Here is a 25,075-nt window from a genome sequence, read left to right as displayed (position 1 = left end):
GTTTTGCAGGACAGGACACAGACAGTATACCTGCCTAGAGCCCCAACCACCACTGATATAACAATCCTGAATTTTACATGCCACCTTTATACAACCATGATTTATTCTTTCATGCAATGAATTTTGTAAAAGTCAGCAGAGGATATTGCAAACTAATGGAAATGATCATTGCCTAATGAGGGGGAAATATAGGAATGTCCTGTGCAGACCACAACTACTGCGAAATGTCACGTTCTCTCTTTTTTTTTGAGTTTCGCATCCACATGACTTTGAGTTTATTAGAGAGAAAGAGAGAGGAAGGGAGGTGACTTGAGTATCAACAGCTTTCCTCTCTGTCAGTTCAACATTTATTACTCCAACTCTGACCATGCTGCTGTTCCTACTGCTGCTGCTGTCATCCACAGTGAGTTACATTTGATATTCCATGGGTTTTATACAGAAGAAGAAGAAGAAGAAAAAAAGTAGATGATGCAGACCACTCTCTCTCTTTTACATTCTTTATTTCATCAGCTGTACAGGGTTCATCTGCTGTATATTACATTAATATTTGTCTGTGAATATGTGTGTGTGTGTGTGTGTGTGTCTGTGTGTCTGTGTCCCTGCAGGATGACAGCCAGGCTCAGCGTGTCTCGGGCCAGGAGAAAGGCGGGTCGTGTGTGTGTGCAGTGAACTCCAGCATGTGGTCGTTCCCTGCCGTAAAGTACGATGCTGTTCTGCAGCAGGTGCAGAGCTGCGAAGACTCCGTGAACAACCTACAGACACGAGTAAGAGCTAGAGTTAGACTGATATATGGAGCTGATATTGATCTTTTATTAAAAATCAGGTCTGGTTCAGTCAGTGTCGTTTACTTCTGATATGATGGATATGATGCAGTTTGAATGATTACATATGTATTATAGAAATGATCAATACTACACTGGTTGTCTATGGGAAGACTTTAACATGAACTGATTCTAATGAGACATTTTGATCAGATTCCACAGAAATATACATAATGATGATGGTGATGATGATTATTATTATTATTATCATTATTATTATTATTATTCACTATGCTATTTTCCACCCTGACAATTTTTTGCATTGAAAATGAAATGTAAAGATAATGAATATCGCTACAAGATCTCATCTATCGAGCAGTCTGCATCTCATTAATTATGTCATTCACATCCAAAGTAATATGTACAGTGGGGCTTCAATCCCAAAAATACTAATATTGGCCTTCAAAAATCCATATGGACCAAGCAGTCAAAATCTCCTCAGTTGAGTTTGGCCTTGGTTATCGGCACCGGTATTGCCAATAACCATAATTTATTTATTTATTTATTTATTTATTTATTTATTTATTTAACAGGGACAATGCACATTAATCAACATTTCAGTTTCAGGAGTTATAAGGAGCTAATTTTCATCCGTAGTCCCTGGGCAGGTTGTAACAAACGAACAACAATACAATGCATACCGTATTTCCTCTAATAGTGGCTGGTAGTCAATTAAAAGCCGGGTCTCCGATAATGGCCGGGGCCGTGGTCGACACGAACAAATAAAGGCCGGCCCCAAATACAGGCCGGGGAAAAAAACAAAGGAAACAAGACTAGGTCAAAACCTAGTATATGGCTGGACCGTGTCCGTCTCCTCTCTCCGCCGCTGTCCTCTCCACCGCGCCCACGGCCCGTACCTATCGGCCGGATCACCGGGAACAAATCGGCGCCCAGCTATCGGCACTGGCCGGAACCGTGTCCCCGGGAAACTCGAAGCGTTGGCAGCTAATACATCCATGGTCGGCAGTAAGCCCTCAGCGCACCGAAACCTCCATGCCGCAGACAGAACAGAGGGCTGTCAGGTGGACTGAGCTCGCGCATCGAAATAAACGGCGATATGATATAATTGTATAGATTCTACTTTAGCTTCAGTTAGCTTCAGCTTACATGCAAACAACGGTGGATACCGGTAAACTCCTGGTGCCTGTTATACATGTAACTGTAGTTTGTAGTAACGTACAAGTGCCACAAGACGGCTCGGCCGGCGGAAGTCTCTGGAGCATGCCATCATCGATTACCGTAATTATCGTAATGCATTGCAGTAACAAAAAAACGGCTACCTAACGTACCCCAACAGAAGCAGATCAGAAAACAAGGAGGCTTCATACTAAAATATGAGCAAATATACTTATCAGACAGAGGGAATTAGAAATAAAGGCCTGTCTCTAATATAAGCCTGCTTCCAATAAAGGCCTGGTACCCTCTGCAGTTGAGGTAAATAAAGGCCCGGGCCAATATTAGAGGAAATACAGTAAATACATTACAGATATTACATTAAAAAAAAAACAACACAAACACAAAACAATGACGAAATATAAGAGCAGTGCCAGAGATGAGCTGGTATGATTACTGATGATTGCAAGATTGATTTGCTTTAAGCCACTTCTAAAGTTTATGTTTAAAAGTAAGGTAAAGTACAACCTCTTAGTTCAGTAGGTAGACTGTTCCAGTAGTGGGTGGCTCTGACTGAGAAGACTGTGAAAAACTTGCTGTGACGGTATTGCACTACACAGTCCCCTCTGGTAGTTGCCCTTGTTGCTCTGCTGCTGCTATTTTTCTGCATTATATATTGGCTCAGTGGGTGAGGGGCAAGCCCATGCAGTACCTTAAAAATAAGGCAAGTATCTGCAAAATGTTTGAAGTTATCCACAATGAATAAACTAGTGCAGTGCCCGTTCAAAACATGCCTGTTCGGAACGGGCCGATTGCTTGGCCTCCGGTATTGCTGCTTGCAGCTTTCTCGAGAACCGCTCATCCAAACAACTTCACACTCGACACTGCACGTCCTTGAGTCCCCAGCAATACACCTGCCAAGTGTGAAGTAGATCGGACGAACGGTTCTCGAGATATGCGAAGGAGACACATACAGACAGAGATTCCTTGCTTTATACTATGATTGTATTTTTGTATAATATGACAATGGTGATAGCTGTTGTCTAGTGTTTTTAGTATCTGTCTGAAAAGGGACCCAATTGGTTTTAGAGTAGTCATGCTTGCTTGCGACCAACTCGTGAAGCAGTATGCTATGTGAGAGAAAATCATTGCATGCATAAAGATAGCTTAGCTGCCTCTTAGCTGTCTAATATGTCTAAAATTAGCCAGGTTGAATTTGACAGCACTGGCCAATTTTTTAACATGCTTTTTAAAGGATAAATTTGAATCAAGAATGATTCCAAGGTATTTAAAATCAGGCACCACCTTGAGCTTCTCTCCTTTAACAAAAACATCAGTGAGTTTCCATGGGTCTTTGTGAGAAAAACATACAGTTTGTTTATGTTCAGATGTAGGCATGAATTGCTTAACCAATCAGATACATGGACCATAGCTGCAGTTAGTTTGCAGCTTGGTGTTTGTTTTTAGCATGTATATAAAGGACTGTATCATCCGCATACATATGTTAACAGATGGACAGACAAGAGGTAGATCATTAATATACAAACTAAACAAAATTGGGCCCAGTATTGATCCTTGAGGAACACCAATGGTACAGTTTAGTAATGTTAATTGAGTGTTACCAATGTGTACACTTTGTTTCCTGTTTGCTAAATAAGACTTCATCCATTTAAATGCATCAATGGAGAAATAAAAAAAAGATAGTTTTGACAGGAGTACCTCATGGTTCACAGTATCGAAAGCCTTCGTACAGTAGTACGGTTGCCAGCCTTGAAGATGATTACAACAGCTAACTTCCAGGTGCTTGGGAAGATTCCTATATAATTCCTGTTATAGCTCTCCCTCTCATATTTTTCTTTCTACTAAGTTTTTGTTTCTCCTCCCCTGTAGGTGGAGTTGTCCAACCAGCATCTCCCTGATATCCAGGCTCAGGTTGAGAAGCTGACGGCCCGGCTACAGCCTTACCAGTATCTGAACGATAAGGGCCTGTACTCTGCCTTGTCTCTCCGGCTGCTGGGCCAGGAGCTGGGACAGCTGGAGACGGACATCAGCTCCATCCACACTGCGAAAAACAACGCCCAGACACAGAAACTCACCAAGGAGGTACAGCATGTAGGAAAGACATCGAAATGTAGAGGTGTAGAGAGCAATGTTTGAACCCATATTATGAGATGAAACTTCAGTGATTCCTGTGGGGAAACTGGGTTGTTGCAGTAGCAAATAGTAATAGGATACAGCAGAGAAAAATAGAATATAAATAAGAATACAACAGTTTAGCAAATGGGGGGTATTAAACATAATGCAACCGACAATTCCAGCCTGTCAAGTACATATTAATTTGAAATGAAAGAATGAATAGTATGAAAGACTATGAATAACAGCAGTATGGAATAAGTGAAAATTTAAGTGACATATTGAGATACATGCAATATTTAACAAATGAGAAAGAATATGCGGATATGAAGAAAACAGATATGTAAATTTGGATGATGCAACATGTGACCAGAATGATTTTAAAGGTTTGAAAGTTTCTGTTACAGTAATTAGTTATGTATGAACGTGTGTGTGTGTGTGTGTGTGTGTGTGCGTGTGTGTGTGTGTGTGTATCAGATGGGTAAACTGCGTAGAGATGTACAGAGGATGCATATGTCAGACACCATTAACATGATGACTGTCAAAGAGAAACTGCGATATCTGAAGAACAGTGCAGAGTCCTGTAGATCAATCCCCAAAGACTTCACAAGTAAGTAGACTGTCACTGTCACTGTGTGTGTGTGTGTGTGTGTGTGTGTGTGTGTGTGTGTGTGTGTGTGTGTGCGTGTGTTTGAGAGAGAGAGAGAGAGAGAGAGAGAGAAAGAGAGAGAGAGCATTTCTTCTTGCATTTTAACAACTATGGAAAAGTAAGAGAAACTACGAATATGTTGTCATTTTGAAAACCTTTCCTCAAATGAAACATATAACAATATATTAGAGGAGAAAAAAGAGCAAAATATGTGTTAACCTGTCACAATCTCAGACAGGAAACTATTGAAAATACACATTGTATGGCTTTTGATAAATTTGTTCATTGATTAATTGATCCGTCGATATTATATTATTGAGCCATTTACTGTTGTTTTGCTTTGGCAATAAGTACTTATGTATTTTGTGCTAATAAAGCACCATTGAATTGAACTGAGAACGAGAGAGAAAGAGAGAAAAAATTCAGCAATATATGAAATGGGATTAATATAAATATAAATGGATGTATCCTGCCTGCTGTCCAAGGACACTGTCTATGCTTAGAGGACATCTTTTCATTCATTCTTTTCCATTTTTTTCTATTCATAATTCCTCATATGTAATTCCTGAATTTTGAACCAGAATTCCCTCCATATATACAAGTCTAATGGCTTGTACTGCATCACTGAGCAATACTTTGTGAGCGACAGGAAGACAGATAGATAGGCAGTGAGACTCTTGGCTGTACTGTATCCCTCCTGACCTTCAGACCCTTCCCATCTCTCCCACTACCTCCCAGGCAAGCAGAACCAATGCTACAAGGGCCTGATGACCAACATCAGCAACCCTGTAGTGACTAAGATCAGCCCCTATGGTAAGAGCTACATCTCTGGTTCCTGGGGCAAACAGGCCCAGCAGGACAGCCAGGGCGAGCGGGACAGCTACTGGGTTCAACCTCTGGTCAACAGCCACGCCTGGGGCACCACCGTCCGTCTCTACTTGAACTACGAAGACTTCATGACCTCTACCAACCACCGGGACTTTAGTTTCGCTCCATCCCATACTCACACCAACGCCATTGAGGGTCCTAGTGCTGTCCTGTACGGCGAGGCGCTGTACTATCACTGCTACCGCTCCGCCGACGTCTGCCGCTACAACCTGACCGACAAGTCCGTGACACGGGTGACCCTGCCAGGCACCGGCGTGGGCTTCAACAACAAGTTCCCGTACTGTTACTACGACTGCCGTGCCTATAGCGACGTGGACCTGGAGGCGGACGAGACGGGGCTGTGGGCCATGTACGCCACCCTCGGAAATCACGGTAACCTTGTCGTGAGCCGGCTGGCCTGGGACAGCGAGGCGTTCAACGTCACGCAGACCTGGGAGACGAGGCTGTTCAAGAAGGCAGTGAGCAACGCCTTCATGGTGTGCGGCGTGCTGTATGCCACACGCTACGTGAACGAATACCGCGAGGAGGTTTTCTACGCCTTCGACACGGCCACAGGCAGGGAGGACAACTCGCTGGCGCTGCCGCTGGAGAAGGTGGCTACCGGAGTGGCCAGTCTGAGCTATAACCCCACCAACAGGCAGATCTACATGTACAACGATGGATATTTACTGGCTTACCAGGCCGAGTTCTGATCTGAAACTTTTGCAGTTTGCTTTGTTCATGTCGGCCATATTTGATTTACGCCATAGACGGAAGACGTGAAGCAGATGGAAATGGAGGCAAACACAACTGTTTTTTTGGACAAAAAATTTAAATGTACATCAAAAGTATCCTTTGTTATTGTCGAGACAACATGATCTCACACGTGAAATGACCACGAATACTAAAGCGGCTATTTACATGCTGTGGACACGTATTATGGGAAAATAATGTTTCTCCACCACAAACTGAATTACATTCCCCTGGAACTAATTGAAATATGTTCCTGTGCCACCAACTTAAATACATTCCTCTGCCACGAATTGAACTACGTCCCAAAGGTTGGTTAACGATTAAGTTTAGGCAAATAAAACGCCTTTGGTTAAGTTTAGACAAGTAAAACAGCTTGGTTAAGTTTTGGGTTAAGGTTATGGTTAGGCAACTAAAACAACTTGGTTAAGGTTAGGGAAAGGGCTCTGTCTGTGTCGAGAGAAGACCAGAGCAGGAAAATACCCAAATCAAAGGCTACAGCAACTGGATTGAAAGAACATCCATGGTGTTGATCTGTGTTAGCTAATGTTAGCAGTCAGCTACTTTGTTGTTTGTTTGTAGAGGCATAAAAAAGAGGCATAAAAAATGCCAATAATGTAGTAAAACTGAATGTAATGAAGCCTCTAGCATAATAAAAAGCCTAAAATCTTGGAAAGATAATGTAATAGCAACCTACTGTGTTATTTACTGGTTATTATGTTGCTGATACAGATTTAAGGTTTAATCAAAATATCCAATCCAATATTGAATATTACTGTACATGTTAATCTCTTATTTGATGCAGAAAAGACAATAAAAGAGATTTCAGAATGTTATTACATTGGTTGACACTACAAATTGTTATTGAGTCAGCACTGTGATAACCAGTCAATAATGTAATAGGCTAAGTTATTACGTTATTCTACGTTATTATGCAAAAAAAGCTAATGCTAACGTTAGCTAGCAGACACAGCTAACATCAACAATTTGAATGTCCAAGAAGTGCTACTAAAGATATGAAGTATAAAGTTAGTATATTACAAATACCAAAGATAAAGACTGTTAATGCTGACAATATGAATTCAGCTGGTAAAAAACACAAGAAAACAAGAAACATCGCTAACTAGCTCCATTGTTACCACAAGAGCTAGCATTGAAACCAGCTCTCCAGTGCGATTGATTGATTGATTGATTGAATGATTGCTTGCTTGATTGATGGATTGATTTACTGATTGATTGATTGATTGATTGATTGATTGATTGACCAACTGACTAATTGATTAACTGAATTATTTTTGCCATACCTTGTGCATAATTTCACATGGACCAAAATTTATATTTTTTATTCTCTAAATGTGTGGATGTGCTAAACAATAAAAAACGTTAGCGAAAGACAGTATGTAATGTGTTTATTATCACATATTAACCACACATACACAGACACACACAGTAGATAATACCAACACTCTGGATAAATGATGGTCCACAAAGTCCACGGTCACAAAACGACAATTTTCTGTACTGTCTTTATGAATCCAACATAAAGTTCTAACATTTTGTTCTTCTCTCTTGGAACAAGAGTTTCACCTAACAATCCTAACCTAACTGTTTGTGTCAAGTTTATGTCTACAGCATGTAAGAGCTATTTTGAGTTCCCCCATACAAAGAAGACAACAAAGCACAATGTGTCATGAGCTGAGAGAATCAACATGTAAAGCCTGCCAGAGGATCTGTTCCGGGCCACAGGTCGGCCACCGTGGGCGGACGATTCAGTCCGAGTGAGCTGGGACTGGCAGGAGAACTGGGTGATACACTGAGAGCCTGGGCTGGCTCATCTGAGAAGGAGGATAATATTGGTGGTAAGGCAGAAACTTACTATCACCATGTCTTAAGATGTCTTAAGACTTCAGCTGACGTCCTCACTAATACGCCTTAAGACTTCTTGAGATATAGGGATAGATGGGTATCATGCTGTGATAAGATGTATTGTCTATATTGTTGCTGCTCACTCACAATATTTTCCAGTCAAATAAGGCAGGATGTAGGGGTGGGCGGATCGATCCCAAAATATCGATACTACAGATACTACGTCTCGTTTTTGAAGATCGATTCTAGCGTCAATAGGATCGATACCAGTTTCAGTTTCTCTCTTCTACGTTGTACCCATTTCATCAAAGAGTAGAACTGTCTGTGCAAACAACGTTCCGTTGTCGTGAACACATCTTAGTGCATGCATGCACTCTTTGCTTCTCCACTGCTGTTGTCGTGTCGTGTGCACTCAAACAACAAACATATGCGTCGCACACGCGCAGCGCGCCACGGCGCGCACCCTGAGAACCATTGCTCTAACTGAAGGAAAGTCAAGTCAAGTCAAGTTTATTTATATAGCCCTTTATCACAAGCATGTCTCAGAGAATTTACAGAGAATGTGTCTAGCTAGATCTAACTAAACACACTCAGTGGTAAACAAAATGTATGTAGGACAAACATAGTGAAAAACACAAGGTAGGTAGGAGCAGATTTAGCAAGACAAACAATCTACCTATTCTACATAGCCTAACCTACCCGGCACCCCAGCCTTAGACCCTAAATGCACACAAGGAAAAACTCCCAGGAAAAATCTTAGAAGGAAAACTTGGAAGAAACCTTGGGCGGGCTGAGGCAAATAGGGATCCCCCCCCAGGACGGCTTAGCGTGCAATAGGTGCCGGACAAAACATTGACAGAGTCATGGGCAACAATAATGACAGGAGAAAGCCGAGAGAGACAAAAAGAAGGAGAAGCAGCATGCAGCGATGAGGGGGGGCTGAGGCCAGCACTAAAGGAGCGAGGACAGCAGTCGTAATTCAGTGTCCAGGTGGGAACGGCGGAGGGGAAGAGCAGGGCCAGCACTGACGACAAAGAGCCAGGACAGCACCCGTCACTGCCAGGTAGAACACTGCACTGGAGTCAGAGAAGAGGAGAGAGAGGAAGCCGCGTACACACGCACACACAACACAACCAGACACATACACACGTACAGACGAAGGGAAGAAAACAGCTGCACACAGAACACACAGGGTAAGAGACACGATAGGTGGGTGGGAGCAGCATCAGGGATGGGACCGAGGCCGGCGCTGACGACCACTGCACTGCACCAGAGTCTGAAAAGGGGAGAGAGGAAGGGGAGAAGCAGCAGCAACAGAACACACAAGAGACACGTTGGGCGGGAGCAGGACCAAGGCCGGCGCCGACGACCGCCAGGCCGGAGCAACACCTGTCCACTGGCAGGTGGAACACTGGACCGGAGTCTGGGGAAGGGGAGAGAAGACAGCTGCACACAGAACACATGGAGTCAGAGCACATCGGGTGGGAGCGGCAGCAGGGATGGGACTAAGGCATGCACTGGCGACCACTGCACTGCACCGGAGTCTGAGAAAGGGGGGAGACACAGGTGTACACAAAGACAACGAACACACGGAGAGAGAGAGATCCAGGTGGGAGCAGCGTCAGGGATAGGACTAAGGCCAGCACCGAAGACCATCAGGGTCAGAGGAATCTGAGAGAGGGTGGAGAAAACACACACACACACACACACACACACACACACACACAGAGCTGTGCAGAAGCAGCACAAAACCCAGACGTATTTGGGCACAGACACGTTCATACAGACAGCAGATAGAAAGTGATTAGACACAGTGTAGCCAGGAGGCAGCGCTATACTATGTTCCCAACGGCAAATTTCTATATAAATACTGTCTAGGCTAGGGTAAGAGAAAAGACTGTGTCGAGCCCAGGCCAACGGTGCTAAGGTAGGTCGTATGATTGCGAGAAGAGATAGGTTTTGAGTCTAGATTTGAAGATTTCGACAGAATTAGCGTCCCTTACTGTAAGAGGTAGCTGGTTCCAGAGATAGGGAGCTCGGTAGGAGAACGCTCTACTGCCTGCTGATTTTTTCTTGATTCTAGGGACAGTAAGGTAGCCAGCATCCTGCGATCGGAGGGCACGAGGTGGAATATAAGGGATGATGAGGTCGGATAGATACGATGGTGCAAGCCCATGTAACGATTTATAAGCTAACAGAAGCACCTTAAAGTCAGATCTGGCTTGAATTGGGAGCCAGTGAAGGGAGGTTAGGATTGGAGTAATGTGGTCAAATTTTCTAGTTCTGGTTAGTATTCTGGCAGCAGCATTTTGCACGAGTTGTAGTTTTTTAATACTGCAGTTAGGTAGGCCAGAGAGTAAGACATTACAATAATCGAGTCTTGATGAAACAAAAGCGTGTATTAAGGTTCAGCATCCGCCGTATTTAGCAGGGAGCGAATTTTCGAGATATTGCGAAGGTGGAAGAATGCTATCTTAATGATTTCCTTAATGTGAGCATCGAATGAGAGAGCTGAGTCGAAAGTAACGCCAAGGTTTTTATAGTCGAGATGAAATGAAAAATGCCTTTTTAACCCTTTTAGATCACATCCCCGGTCATATTGTGCACCTATATACCAATATATGCCAAAAAAAATACAAAAAATCAATTTCTTTGTATTCTTATATCAAAATTCAATCATGTTTTCTTCCTGTAAAACAAAATATGGCGTGTGCTTACGTAAGCATGCCCATAACCAATTTCAACCAATAATATCATGACATCCACCCATCAATCAATCTTCAACTTTTAGCGCACAGAGCAGTTAGCTAGCTAGCAACAGCATGGTACTTCGGTGTGTCTTCGGGTGTTATGACACGGCCACTTTTCAACGTTCAAATCAAATTCCTCCCAACGTTATGTCCCGCCTGTCTTTCCTGTTTCACTCGGAAATATGTCACAATACGGAAGTTAGATACTCTCGAAATGCCGTTTCATCTCGACTTTAACTGTGGGGCTCTGGGTAATTAAGCAATCCCCAAAGTTTAGAGTAAGGTCTGCAACAAGAGGCAGTTGGGTTTTTGGGCCAACAACTAGCATCTCAGTTTTGTTGGCATTTAGTTGCAAGAAGTTTTGTGATATCCAATTTGTGACAGCGATTAGGCATAATTCTAGGTTTGAAAGTTGTAAACGGTCCTCAGGTCTAATTGGTATGTAAATTTGAGTATCGTCCGCGTAACAGTGAAATTTAATACCAAAATTGCGGAAAATTTCACCAAGAGGTAGCATGTAAATGGAGAAAAGCAAAGGTCCACGCACAGAGCCCTGCGGTACGCCAAAGTTAACTTTAGAGTAATCAGATATAGCATTTTTATGTGAGACACAATGCGTTCTATCAGATAGGTAGGAATTTAGCCAGGAAAGCGCAGAGTCGCGGATGCCAACGTAGCTCGCTAGACGGTTTAAGAGAATATTATGATCGACTGTATCAAATGCCGCACTCAAATCAAGTAGGATAAGAACAGAAGAAGAGTCGGAATCTGAGGCGAGGAGTAGGTCGTTTACCACTTTTGTGAGAGCAGTCTCAGTGCTATGGAGAGACCTAAAACCAGATTGAAAGGGTTCGAAGAGACTATTACTCGAGAGGTAGTCAGTTAGTTGGGTAGAAACTATTCTTTCGAAGACTTTAGAGAGGAAGGGGAGATTGGAGATTGGTCTAAAGTTATTAAGAACATCAGGATCAAGGTTAGATTTTTTGAGCAGAGGTTTAATTACGGCTGATTTGAAGGACGAGGGCACAACGCCAGAGGAGAGAGAGGTGTTAATGATATTGAGTAGGGAGGGGCCTAATATTGGGAGAAGTTCCTTAACCAATTTAGCAGGGAGAGGGTCAGATAAGCTGTGGATTTAGAGGAAAGTATTAATTTAGAGAAGGTGTCTAAGGAGACAGTCTCAAATTGCGAGAGTACGGCGGTGGTCTCTATTGCGTCTAATGCACGATTAGGAGAGGGATCAACGCCCTCGGTGGGTAAGGCATTGCTAATCTCATCTCTAATACAATCAATTTTGTGATTGAAGAAATTAAGAAAGTCATTTGCAGTAAATGGAGAGCTCGCTACAGGGGAGGGTTTGCGAGTAAGTTTTGCTACTGTGTCGAATAATAATAATAATAATAATAACTTAGATTTATATAGCGCCTTTCAAGAGACCCAAGGACGCTTTACAGAGTGAGGCAGACAAAACAAATAAAACAAGAACAGAAAATAATAATAGCAATAATTTCCGGGGATGAGAGAGTTAACTAGAGGCCATAGGCCTTGGTTAACAGGTGGGTTTTCAGGATTTTTTTAAAAGTGGCCAAAGACGGGGCGTTGCGGATCTCTGCCGGGAGAGAGTTCCAGAGGGTGGGGGCTGCCACACTGAAGGCTCTGTCCCCAAAAGATCGCAGGCTGGTGTGGGGGGTGGAGAGCAGACCCATTTCTGAGGACCGCATTCTGGGACGGGGTATAGGGGTGGAGGAGGTCAGATAGGTACTGAGGGGCGAGGGCATGGAGGGATTTGTAGGTGAGGAGGAGGATTTTGTAGGAGATGCGGGACTTGACCGGGAGCCAGTGAAGGTGGATGAGGGTGGGCCAGGTGATGTGCTGCCAGGGCTTGGTGCGGGTGAGAACCCTGGCAGCTGAGTTCTGCACATACTGGAGCCTGTCCAGGGCTTTGCTGGGTACCCCGAACAGGACTCCATTGCAGTAATCCAGACGGGAGGTAATGAAGGCATGGATGAGGGTCTCTGCCACGGAGTCAGAGAGTGATGGCCGAAGTCTGGAAATGTTTTTGAGGTGGAAGAAAACGGATTTGGTGATGGATTTGATGTGTGACTGAAAAGAGAGGGTGGAGTCCAGAATGACACCCAGGTCTTCTGGGGATGGGCAGATGAAGCAGCCGTCCACGTCGAAACTTCGGGTTATCTTTATTAGGAAAGAAGAATGGTTGAGGGTAGTTTGTGCTTTTGTTTAGTTATTTGCACTTTGCTTATTTATAAAAGTTGTGAAAGTTTTAAAACATTCATTGTTCTCCACAAATAATTGTGTGCACTTTGTTTATTCAAAAAACTTTTTTTCATGTTTGCACATTCAATTTACAATAATAAAAAATATATTTTTGTTATTTGCCTTTAAAAACTGTCCTGTGTTTTAACATGCATGTGATTAAGTAATTAACAGTGGAAAGCAAAAAAAACTGGCTTCATTCATTTATGTAGCACTTTTTTACAAAAGTGCTACATAAATGAATGAAGCCAATTTTTTTTTGCTTTGCTTGCTACATACATGCTTCAGTTGGGAATCAAACCCAGGTCTCACAGGTGGCAGGTAGAAATTCTACCACTCACCTTACAATGATTGCTAACCTTTGGCAAATCATTTAGTGGTCAGGAAAATGTATTCAGATTTAGCCTATTGATGATGCATTCACCTCATAAATCATGACACACTACCCAGTTTACCACCAGAGGGAGCTGTAAGGCCTGGTCAATATAGTAAAAGGAAAGACTGGAGACTGGTGGTTCATATGTTCAGGATGGATTTTTTTTCAGGTGTTTTTTTTTGTTTGTTTGTTTTTTCACTCAATGCTCCCATTAATTTCCAATGAGGATTCCTGCTAGTTGCCTAATCCCATCCACACACGATTAGGGATAGCTGTTCAAAGTTAAAAGAAAGAGTTGTAGATTTGTATGTATGTATCTTGAGTTGTGTTTTTCTATATAGTTTCTATCTAGTTTTACCTTTCCCAGTAACAAGTAGCATAACAAGTTACGATTTCAATTTCAGCAGTTGTACCTATGTATACACTACTTTAGTTGTCAATCAGATTGAAGGTCAATTATCTATAACATACAGTATATCCCACCACCAGCATCATGTGACTGGTTTTCATCAGAATTAGTCATCATCCTTTCAGCTGACGTCAGTTGTTTATCTTGTCCAGGTGGAAGTATTGCCTCAAAGTTGGTTTTATCATGGAAAAGGATGACAAGAACACTGGACATCAGTGCTATTTTGTTATTCTGATCATTCACACCCAAGCACACAGGAGAGACAACTGAGTTTTCCTTAATTATTGCACATAAGAGAGGATGCAGTCACCAATGTTTGAGATGTAATGGAAAAGTAGTGTAAGTAGTGTATCAAATTACTTCTTCCAGGAAGTAATAACACACACACACACACGCACCACACAAAGACAGTTTGGAAGATCACAAGGCATCTCATAAGCGTAGATCATAAAGCCCTGGAGTTTCTCTTTTTTATAGGACACAGTAGGGTGTAGCCTCATCTTGGTATAATGATATTGGTTCATGTGTATTGCTACTACTATAATTCTTCTTATTACTGCCATTATGATTGATTTGTATTGAGCAATAAGTTGTTCTTTTTTTGTCTTGTTTGGATTGCTTGATATTGTGGGAGTCTTCCCTATGAGCTTGTTTCTATTCACAAAAGGTAGAAGGACTCTTACCTGCTTTGTCGTCATTCAGATGTGTACTGTAAAGTTTCAATATATTATATATACAAGTAAGTAATGAATAAGAAATAAAGACTTTATGTCAGAATTTTAAGGGTGAGACGTCTGATCATTTTCAACATTTGTCCTGGACAATCACATCAGAAAGTCACCTGTTTTGAATGTAAGACAAACTTGTACTCTCAACACAATAGAGCATAGTCTTGTGACAAAACCATATTTCCTTTATTTCTTCTTTCTGAGACTCAAAAATTACAGTACAATATAGGCTACAGTACAACGATACTAAGCAAAGAAACAACCCAGCAAGCATTTAGATGTTGAATAGATTTTACACAAACTTTGAAAACTAGTGTAAATACTGTGTCACCAAAATGAAAGTTGAAACAATGTCCGTAGTCTATACTGTAGCTGCTAGCTGCATCGTTTGCTGAAATCAGGAACTAAATATCTTTCTGATATCAGTTCAAAACAGTTAAATATGAATTTTTACCATGCCATAATATCATATTGTGGAATTATCCAACTGCACACTGTTAGACTTTGTTGCCAATTTACTCACATCTTTATTTTTCTTATAACATTTGCAAAAATAGGCTTAAGGAGCGAACAACGCGTTTCGCTTGTTGCTTCGTCAGGTTCGCTTAATGATGATGAATTTTGACCATGCCATAATATCATATTGTGAATATTTTGTACTTGTTTGATTGAACTGCACCTTGCCATCTGACGAATGCTTGCTGGAAATGCTAATACATTTATTTTGGAAAACACACAAGCGGATAAGTACAGAAAATTGCTACAGTGTATCGGTGTTGAAAGCACCAATCCAATCACTCAAACACCACCTTGTAGGAGACCATGTGGGACTCGCTGTAGGCGTGTAGCATCTGGTCCGGGGGACTATAGTTGAGGGAATATATGTTGCCGGACACCTTCTGAATCTGTATGCCGATGTCAAACCTCTCCACGCCTGTCGAGGTGTCAAAGGAATAGAAGATCTCCTCTGCGTCTTTACTGACGTAGCGCGTGGCGTAGAGCACGCCGCAGGCCATGAAGGTGTTGGTCACCGCCTGCTTGTAGAGCGAGGTGTGCCAGGTTTGGTTGATCGTCGGCGTCTCGCCCTCTTCCACCTGGGACACCACCAGGTTGCCGAAGTCCTGGGTGGTGGTGTAGATCACCCACACACCCGACTCGTCGGTTGCCAGGTCCAGGTCTGTGTACGGGTAGCATTCATCGAGGCGGCAGAAGTTACCTTTGGAGTTAAACCTGCAAAAGAAAGGAGATGGAAAGAGAGAGCAGTAGTGAGGGAGAGTTTCCTTTATAAAACATAAAGTAAAACATCTGGAAATTCAGAATGTGTATTTGCTTGGTTTATTTTAGACAACGCACGTCTTCACGCCTAGACACTTTATGCACATATATGGCCTTCTAAACCTGCACATGTATATGCGGTGAATTCACATATTTGTTTTCTTCATTTCCAATATTGTTTTTCATTTCCACATATTGTATATTTCTTAATATTTCTATAATTTCTCACTATTTCAACAGCAAATATTTCATTTGTTTGTCTATTTTCATACATTTCTTCATTTTCTTTGTTTCAGGATGCTCTACTGCTGTTATTTTGCACACCCTCATAATACCATTATAACTTTTTTATATGTTCATTCATGCATTTCCTTTTAATATGCATTCCACGTAATAATTTCTTGAAATGGTCAGTTACGTTATGTTTAGTACCTGCCATTTACTCTGTTCTTATTTACAATCTATTATTCTTTGCTGTATCTTTTGTTAGTATTTGCTGTTGCAAATTTCCCCATGGGGATCATTAAAGTTTAATCCTATCTTTTCATGCCATAATTTTCTAACTTTGAAAATGTAAATGTTTGCACACATCCAAAAGTGTAAAGCTTCATTACTTTTTGGGAGGGTTTTATCTAGCATCAGCAAAACTCTATTTCAAAGAAAAAACTGAACCTGGTGCCTTTAGGCAATTGTACGGAGGTAACAGATTTGGTGGTGAGGTTGAATCTGCAGACAGCATCTCGGTTATAACAGCCGTAGTACAAGGCCTCTCCATAGAGAACAGCACTTGGCCCCTGGATGGTGTCGGTGGTTGGGTTGGAGGAGTGGATCTGAACATTGCCTAGAAGAAGAAGAAGAAGAAGAAGAGGGAGAAGATGGAAAAAAAGGTTAGTAATAATATATGTTTTAATAAGAAACAAATCAGCCAATGGCTGATCGATCGGTAGTTTCTCTCCTGTATCTGTACTGTGAAGCATTTCAAGTGTACCAGTGCATGCTATAAGGAGTGCTCACAGTCAAGAAACAACTATCCATGGTGCATTCCCAAAGCAGCAATTGTAATAGATACTTCCAATGGGGAAGCACAGGCAGCAAAGGAACATCCCAGATGAAGATAGTTGTAGAAGCTTTGGGCGTGTAGGTTATTGTGCTGCCTCAACCCAAAGAATAAAATATGGCAACAGTAAACATCTTGTCCCCTACAAATGATGCAGTCCCCTCTGGGCCAATCAATACCTTGTTTTAACCTGCAATTGTAACGCCCCCCTTGGGGTGATCAGTGTAATTTTGAAAATGTCGGCAAGCAGTGGTGAGATGCATCATTTCCCCAAGCTTTGTCAAAATCTGATCAGCGGTGTCTGAGATATCGTGCATTATGAACAAACGGATAAAGGAACAAACAAACAAACAGATGGAATCCAGTCCACAAAACTAGCATCAGGTCCACTATTTGAAATCTTTGTGATGAATTTAAGGGGATTGAACTCCACACCTCACATTATCAATGTAGTATCAGGACACTAACCACCAGACCACATCTAAAACACAACTATACTTTACCTGGAACGCTCACCCCAACGATCAGGGAGCTCAGGCTGGAGTAGCGGCGTACATAGTTAGCGTATATGTTGCTGGAGGTGAGCATGACCAGCCAATACCAGTTCTCCTTTCCCACCTCAGGTTTGGGATCGCGACCCCAGGATCCATACTTGTAGGAGCCAGGATACTCTCCTGCTGTGTAGACCCTTGGTCCAGTCACGTTCAGAAAATGACTGTGGGGACAGATACCTGTGGACAGAGGGGGGAAGGTCAGTGTGGTTTTGCTCACGAAAAAGTTCGGAAAAGGTTTGGAACATACCATGTTGGGTGCACATTAGGTGGAGGTTTGGGACGTACCACTTGCAGGCTGCGTGGGCTGGGTGGTGGGGTGATGTCCGTTCCTGCACTGGTCCAGGTCTCTCTTCAGACGCTGGTTGGCCTGCTGGTGCTTCACCGCCTGCGTGCTGTCATAGACTTCCAGCTGCTGCATCTCCACTTTCAGGTCCTGTACCTGAAAGATAGCAGCACAGCGGACGGTATAATATTTACTGTTGAAATGCTGGAACTGTTTCTATTACCTTGTGGCATTTTTAAGGGTATTCTAATCACCAATCAAAATCGCCAGTTAGCAGAGAAACTGGACAGGAATAACAAAGAATATTTTCTAGAATTCTCAAAACACAAATATTTCTAAGGCATTAAATCTAGTAGTAGTTCACTGGCCTCTACTGGCAATTAGTAGGTACTGCAACAACATTGGCAGAATTTGTCAAACTCCAATGGCTCTCAAACAGAGTCTGGCTTTCAAAACAGAGTTTTGAAAGCCAGAAATCTCAGCATCTGTACACATCCATGGCCATAATATACTACATACTACCTTTTCATTATGTTCAAAATATGAAAGAAACACCTGGTTTCTCCCTGTTGTGACTGAAATTAAAAGATCAGATCTTTGCCAGAGAGTTAAAATTCGGATATTTTGCACCTTGGATTTTCTTGTATCTATGTTGTGAGCCATGTCAGTGCTGCAGGAGCCGGTTGCCATATGAATGTACCTGTTGAGCGGTGTCAGAGGTGAGGCGGCTGTGTGCCAGCGTGGTGCTGTTGAGCTTGTTCATGAGCTGCAGGATCTCCACCAGCTCGTTCTCGATCACCTGCAGGCTGACGGCTCCGTACAGCTCCCCGTCATCCTCCCTCTCCAGCACAGACACGTCTGTCTCCAGCTGGGGCAAACGCCGCTGCAGACCCAGCAACAGGCTATCCAGCTCTACACTCTGCATGGAGACAAGAAAAACACTGAGGTATTTATTTCATCTACATCACTGCTGACGGGTTCTTAAAGAGTAACTAAATCCCAAACCCAAATCTGTGGTGAAGCCTGACACCTAATGGTGAAAAGTAGGGTACTGAACTGACCATCTGCTATTGGCTGATCTGTGGTGGCAGGTGATGTCACCACTTGTTGCACAATAGAAAGTGACATAACCTGGTACCAAAGATTAGCCAATAACAGATTGCAATTTCAGTAGCATGCTTTTTACTATTATATGTCAGCGGCCAAAACCACATTTGAATTTTGAAGCCAATAAGGAAGTGGCTAAAAGCGTCTGCTAGGAGTCGGCTCCAAAAAGACTCTAAATCCTGCCCAACTCCATTCAAGTCAATGGGACCACAGCCCCACTTTTTACTCAAAATATAAAGTCAATACATTTTTTCGACAAGAGGTTATGGTCTCAGTAGCTAATTTCACTTCTTCTAATGTGTGTCCATATGGCGATTTTCTAAATAATTGCCTCATTAACGGGATATAACGGTTATAAAATGGGGTTGTTTTCCAAGTGATTTACAGGTCGCCTGTCCAGTGATCGACAGGTCACCGATCACGGGCCAATAGCAGGCGGCGCCGGCTCCAAAAAATGTCAACATGGCGGCGCTCGTAACCCCCAACTTTTGGCTTCAAAACGGCCCTTCAGAAACCTATGGGTGACGTCACACTCACTACATCAATCTTTTTTTACAGTCTATGGGCTACACACATGATTTGGGTTTGGACTTTACTTACTCTTTAAAGGCAGAAACTAGAACCGATATTGTTGGATTCAAGCTGCAGACCTTTGTCATCAGAATTACAGTGATTTATTCCTTGACTTTATCACTCATAAGCATTATATTTCATATTTTGGTACATTTTTTTCAATGTTTTTTGTCTTCATATGTAGTACCCCCATAATGCTGTAATTCATATTTCTCACACTTTTCCTTTGGACATTTCTTCCTTAACACGTAGTTAGTATTGAAGTTAACAGTTGCGTTATGCTGTCGTAAATTTTAATACTTGTTTAAATGGTGACTCATTTCTATTACTAATTATTACTATAAGAAAAATACACCACTGAACAACAAAATGGATGCAGAAATTCAAGGTACATCACCAATAGCGTATTTATTTAATATTTTTTATATTTAGCATTAAAGCAATATTCTGCTTAGTTTTAACATGTGGGTTATTCGGTGCTTGACTGCCATTAAAACCAGAATATAAACTAATCATGATCGGATGTAGCTGGACGAGTCTGTAGCGTTCAGATTTTTACTTCCCATTAATTTGAATGAGGTCATGAAAACAGACTGAAAACTGACATTTAACATGTTTGTGTACAGATTCAGTTCCTGTACAGGATTTCTATCCCTTGCCCCCAGAAGCTTGTACTACACTCTGGCTTTGTGTCACAGGAGCTTCTGGGTTGCTCAGATTTAGTGCTGAATAACCCTCTTGTTAAAATTAAGTGGAATATTGCTTTAATGTGTTTTAGGGTGGATTTTTCCATTAAGATGCAACAATTAACTCACACAATACGATGCTCCCAAAATAATCTGCTCTTCTTTTGTTTCAATGTCGCTTGTGTCCAGCAGATGTCACTGGAAAAATGTCTAACATTTAGGCATTTAGGTTTTCCCTCAAACCAAAAATGCAGACTCTGGTTCAGAGAATAATGGCAGTAGTTACCTTCTGCCGGGTGATGCTGCCGGTACACTTGGCTGCACCGTCCTCCACACTGCTGAGTTTGTCATGAGGGAAGGGCTGCTCTGAGCTAGTGAGGTCACACACACAGCTGGGCGAGGACGCAGCCTGGGAAATATGAAGAATTTTATTTATGTATTTATTTTGCACACTATGCAAAATGCATGAATAAATGAAATAGAAATGAGATATAAGTGTGCAGATGAGGTGATAATCCCACTCTGAGTTTATAGAGACCTCACCCAAACAAAAAGATAATACAGTTTAATAATAATAATACAAATAAGCTTCTATAGGCTATTACATCAACACAGCTAATAATGAATCAGAGCAGGAGAGATGGGAAAGAACATAATGATGGCATTATTGAGGATGTAAAGTATGTTGGTTCTCAAGTACAGATATTGATGTATCCTATTAAATTTCATATTATATAAAATATATAAATATATATACTGTATATTATGTATCATCTATAATGGATGTTTCAAAATGCATTATGCAGGTATGCAGTTTTTAATAATAATAACAATGAAAAACAAAAGTGTATAATTTTAGTCAGTTTTAACCTAAAGTGTACCTGGAAAACATATTTAATTATACAGTATTAATAAAAATAGAGTATTAATAATGTATATAAAAATGTATACCTACTTTTGAAACAGGCTGTATAAAATAATGGTCATTTATCAAATAAAAAAATATGTAAAATAACATTTAAATAATGTATATTGTATAAAAATAAACTAATATAATATAATATATAAATAATCTAATAATAATAATAATAATAATAATATATAAAAAATATATATATTCTTCTATCTGATATATTCTGATCATATAGTATTAATATAATATATTATATTATATTATATTATATTATATTATATTATATTGTATTATATTTTTATACAGTATACATTATTTATACGTTACTTTACATATTTTGTAGTGTTGTTGTAGTCCTTACCTGCTGGCTGATGGTGAGCAGAGCACAGAGTTGGACGATCACAGACAGAGTCATGGTGGATCAGACAGCAGAACAAAGTGAGACTTTCTCTGACCACAGTTTGAATAAATCACTGAGTCTGTGGCAGCGGCTTCTGACCGCCGAACACTCCCACTGGGCTGTACCCTGTATGTGCATGTGTGCAGTGTGTGTGCGTGTGTGTGTGTGTGTGTGTGTGTGTGTGTGTGTGTGTGATTTGTCGTGTTTCCTCCAGACCATGACTCACAATCACTTGGGTTCCCTTCTTCCTTGTGGTTGGGGTTATCATCTCTCTGTGGGTTGCTGATCAAGCATAATGGGGGCATCTCCAAATGTACAAAGAGGAAACTGGACAAACGGTGACTCACACATCAAAAGTGAAACATTTCTTTGATATATCCTTGTCTGTTTCTGGGCCGTGTCTCATCTTCTTCGTCCATGCACCGACTTCATTTAAAGTTTGAAAGTGCACCAATTTTATGTACTGCAAGTGTCAGATAAAGAGTAAAGTTGTAGTGTAAAAAGGAGGAGAGATGCTATAAAATGTAGCGTAAGGAAAACAATCGGGTATGCAGTGGAGGATAAACCAAGCTAAACTTGTTTTTAACCCAGCTTTTTATTTGCAGGAATTGAGTTTATTCACATTTTTAGGCTAATAGAAATCATTGTAGAAAATGATAGAAATTGATAGTATCAATGTGATGTAAGTTAGGGTCTTTTACCGCTTATATATCTTGTATACATGAATGATTTGCCAAACACTGCAGACATTATTTGCTGATGACACCAGTGTGTTTTTTAGGAATGTATGCATTATAACAACGGCTGTAAATGAAGAGCTAGACAAGCTGTCAAAATGGCTTAAAGTCAACAAACTCTCTCTTAATATTAAGAAAACAAATGTATCTTCTTTTGTTCTAAACCTCATGTAAACAATAATGTACAGGTGCTAATTGATAACAGTGGTCAAAACTCCTCAATTCTTGGGTTTGACAGTCGAACACATATCTTGGAAGCCACATATTTCCCACAAAGCATCACAAATTGCTACAAACAAATATTGGTTTAATAGGTACAATTATTAATCTCACAAATATACATCTGTCTTTACTACTCCATGATTTACATACGTTCAATTTACAATTTCCCATTTGGCAGACGCTTTTATCCAAAGCGACGTACACATGAGATTTTACACATAAGCAAGGATCTAGTCAGGAGAGAACAACGAGAGTAAGTGCCATAAAGCTAAGTTATAGTCCGACAGGACATAGGTGCCAAGAGGCAGTGCATAGAGGCAGTGCATAGAGTGCATAGAGGCAGTGCATAGAGTGCATAGAGGCAGATAAAGAATTATTATTATTTTTTTTTTAGCAATACACAGTCCATCAGGTGAGAAGGTGTTTGCTAAAGAGCTGGGTCTTTAGCCTTTTCTTAAAGATCGAGAGGGACTCTGTGGATCGAATGGAGTTTGGTAACTCGTTCCACCACCGAGGAACCACAGAAGAAGAGTCTGGATAGAGACTTAGGGCCTTGTTGTGGTGGCAGCACCAGGCGCCGCTCCTTGGCAGAGCGTAGTGAGCGGGAGGGAGCGTAGACCTGAATGAGGGAGTTCAGGAAGGTGGGAGCCGTTTTGGTTGCTGAACTTGAACTTGATGCGGGCAGCAACTGGGAGCCAGTGGAGGGATATGAACAGCAGAGTTCACTATTGTCAAAATTAGAACTCATTCACCGTTTACAGAAACCAAACCAAACCCCTTCATTTTATCCCTGAAATGTCCTTAATTTCTCCATTACATAAACATGAATTATCCATTAAAAATAACATAGATTTAAAATAATGAGTTTTTAAGAGATTTATTCATGGGTTGATTCATGGAGGCACTAGTAATTATGGGATTTTTACACCTTTTGTGCATGGTTCACAGGGTTATTAATGACTTATTAATGGAAAGTTCCGGTCTCCCTCCTGTCTCCTCAATTAATCACTCCCTAATTTTAAGGGGATTTTGTATGAATTAAGGGGTGAATTAATGTAAATTAATGTAAATGTAAGGCTATTTTAAGGGATTAGTGGTTATATACTCAACTCAAAGACTCAAAACTACTCCTCAATATTCACCATATCAACTTCATATATATTTGTTGTATGCTCCTAAATAAATAACACTTCCTTCCTTTTTTTCATGATACCATTTTGTTTAATTTTCTATTTCATCATTACTCTACATGTACTCTACAATCACTCAGACCCCCTTAAGTCTCACACATCTGCATCTCAGTTTAGAACTGAATACAGAGGCTCCAAGATATGGAATTCACTTCCTCCATACTTTGTTCATTTTGCTCCCAATCAATTCAAAACAGCTGCAAAAAACTTTTTTGTGCCAGCTAGGAATATTTAGCTATTTTCTGTCGTATTACAAGTGTTTTGTTTTGTTTGCATGTGTGAGTATGGAAATGTGTATTGTACGTTTGACTGAGTAAGCTTTTTCTGGTGAGCTGTCTGTGCCTGTGTGTACAGTATATGTCAGGGAGCAGAGATTAGGACCCAAATGCAGACCATTGAGGCGGAAGCCTTTTTGAAGCAAGCAGCTTTAATGGCGAACTGAGGCAAGTACAAAACAGGAAAAGCAAAAAGCAAAACTCAAAAGGGCCAACAGGCAATGGGAAAACGAGAATCCAAAGCCGGGCAGGAACAGTCAAAGAAGACTGCAACAGGAACAACTCAGGAAACAGAACAGGAACAAAGCAGGCAACTAAAACAGACAAACTGACACACAAACACAGACTACTTATACACAGACTAATGGGGAAATGAGGAACAGCTGGCGGGAGGGAAATGAGTCCAGGAGCCGATAGGAGGAAAGCAGGCGGGTGAAGGGGGAACAAGGTAACAGGGCTAACGAGGGTGATGCAGGGCAGGTGTGGAGGGAAGGAGCACAGAAGGGAGGAAAGTCCAAGGGCATCTAGTGGCTGGCAGGAGGATGGCAGGACTGGGGAGAGAAAGGAGTGGTGACCAGGACACAGGGGCAGACAGGGGCAGATCATGACAGTATATGTGTGTGTGTATTGGATGTGTATGTGTATGCCTGTCTGCCTGTATATGTGTGTGTGTGTGTGTGTGAGAGAGTGTGTCTCAAGTAATGGTAATGGTTTTTGGGGGATTGCTGCTTCTCAAACCCTTGAGGGTTTTTTGGCTTCCCCTACATGTTTCCCTTTTTCATTTAATTGTAATACTGCTGAATGATGGCATAAGCTTATCCACCCCTACATCACTGAAAACAAAATAGCTCCCTCCACTGGAAATACTCAAGTACTAAGTCAAGCCAACTCAGATATGTCAAGTTGAGAAAAAAATACTTAGGTTAGGTCCTTTCCACTGCTGGTAATCTCATTCACTGGACAATATGGCTTTATTATATCCCCGAAATGAGTTTCGGGGATATTATGGATTCACCCCACCTGCCGCCGCGTCCACCGCCAATCCTTCGTGTGAATGTGATAGCTTG

At 41.4% G+C, this 25,075-nt stretch overlaps 2 protein-coding genes across 2 annotated transcripts; one reads left to right on the top strand and one right to left on the bottom strand.

Moving 5' to 3' along the window:
- Positions 1-288: 288 nt before the first annotated feature.
- Positions 289-7,694, top strand: LOC139908125 (olfactomedin-like). The gene is made up of 5 exons (XM_078283213.1): positions 289-403; positions 606-764; positions 3,825-4,037; positions 4,545-4,677; positions 5,455-7,694. Exons 1-5 carry the CDS (start codon positions 368-370, stop codon positions 6,294-6,296), a joined length of 1,383 nt encoding a protein of 460 aa, XP_078139339.1. The 5' UTR covers positions 289-367; the 3' UTR covers positions 6,297-7,694.
- A 7,290-nt stretch (positions 7,695-14,984) lies between these two features.
- LOC139908128 (olfactomedin-4-like) lies at positions 14,985-21,635 on the bottom strand. The gene is made up of 7 exons (XM_071894710.2): positions 21,546-21,635; positions 20,558-20,680; positions 18,606-18,824; positions 17,908-18,061; positions 17,572-17,799; positions 16,684-16,852; positions 14,985-15,966 (listed from the first exon to the last, which is right to left on the bottom strand). Exons 1-7 carry the CDS (start codon positions 21,597-21,599, stop codon positions 15,531-15,533), a joined length of 1,383 nt encoding a protein of 460 aa, XP_071750811.2. The 5' UTR covers positions 21,600-21,635; the 3' UTR covers positions 14,985-15,530.
- Positions 21,636-25,075: the final 3,440 nt, after the last annotated feature.

This window comes from Centroberyx gerrardi, chromosome 4, assembly GCF_048128805.1.
Source record: "Centroberyx gerrardi isolate f3 chromosome 4, fCenGer3.hap1.cur.20231027, whole genome shotgun sequence".
NCBI classification, from domain to species: Eukaryota; Metazoa; Chordata; class Actinopteri; order Beryciformes; family Berycidae; genus Centroberyx; species Centroberyx gerrardi.
This window is presented reverse-complemented; position numbering and strand designations above follow the sequence as displayed.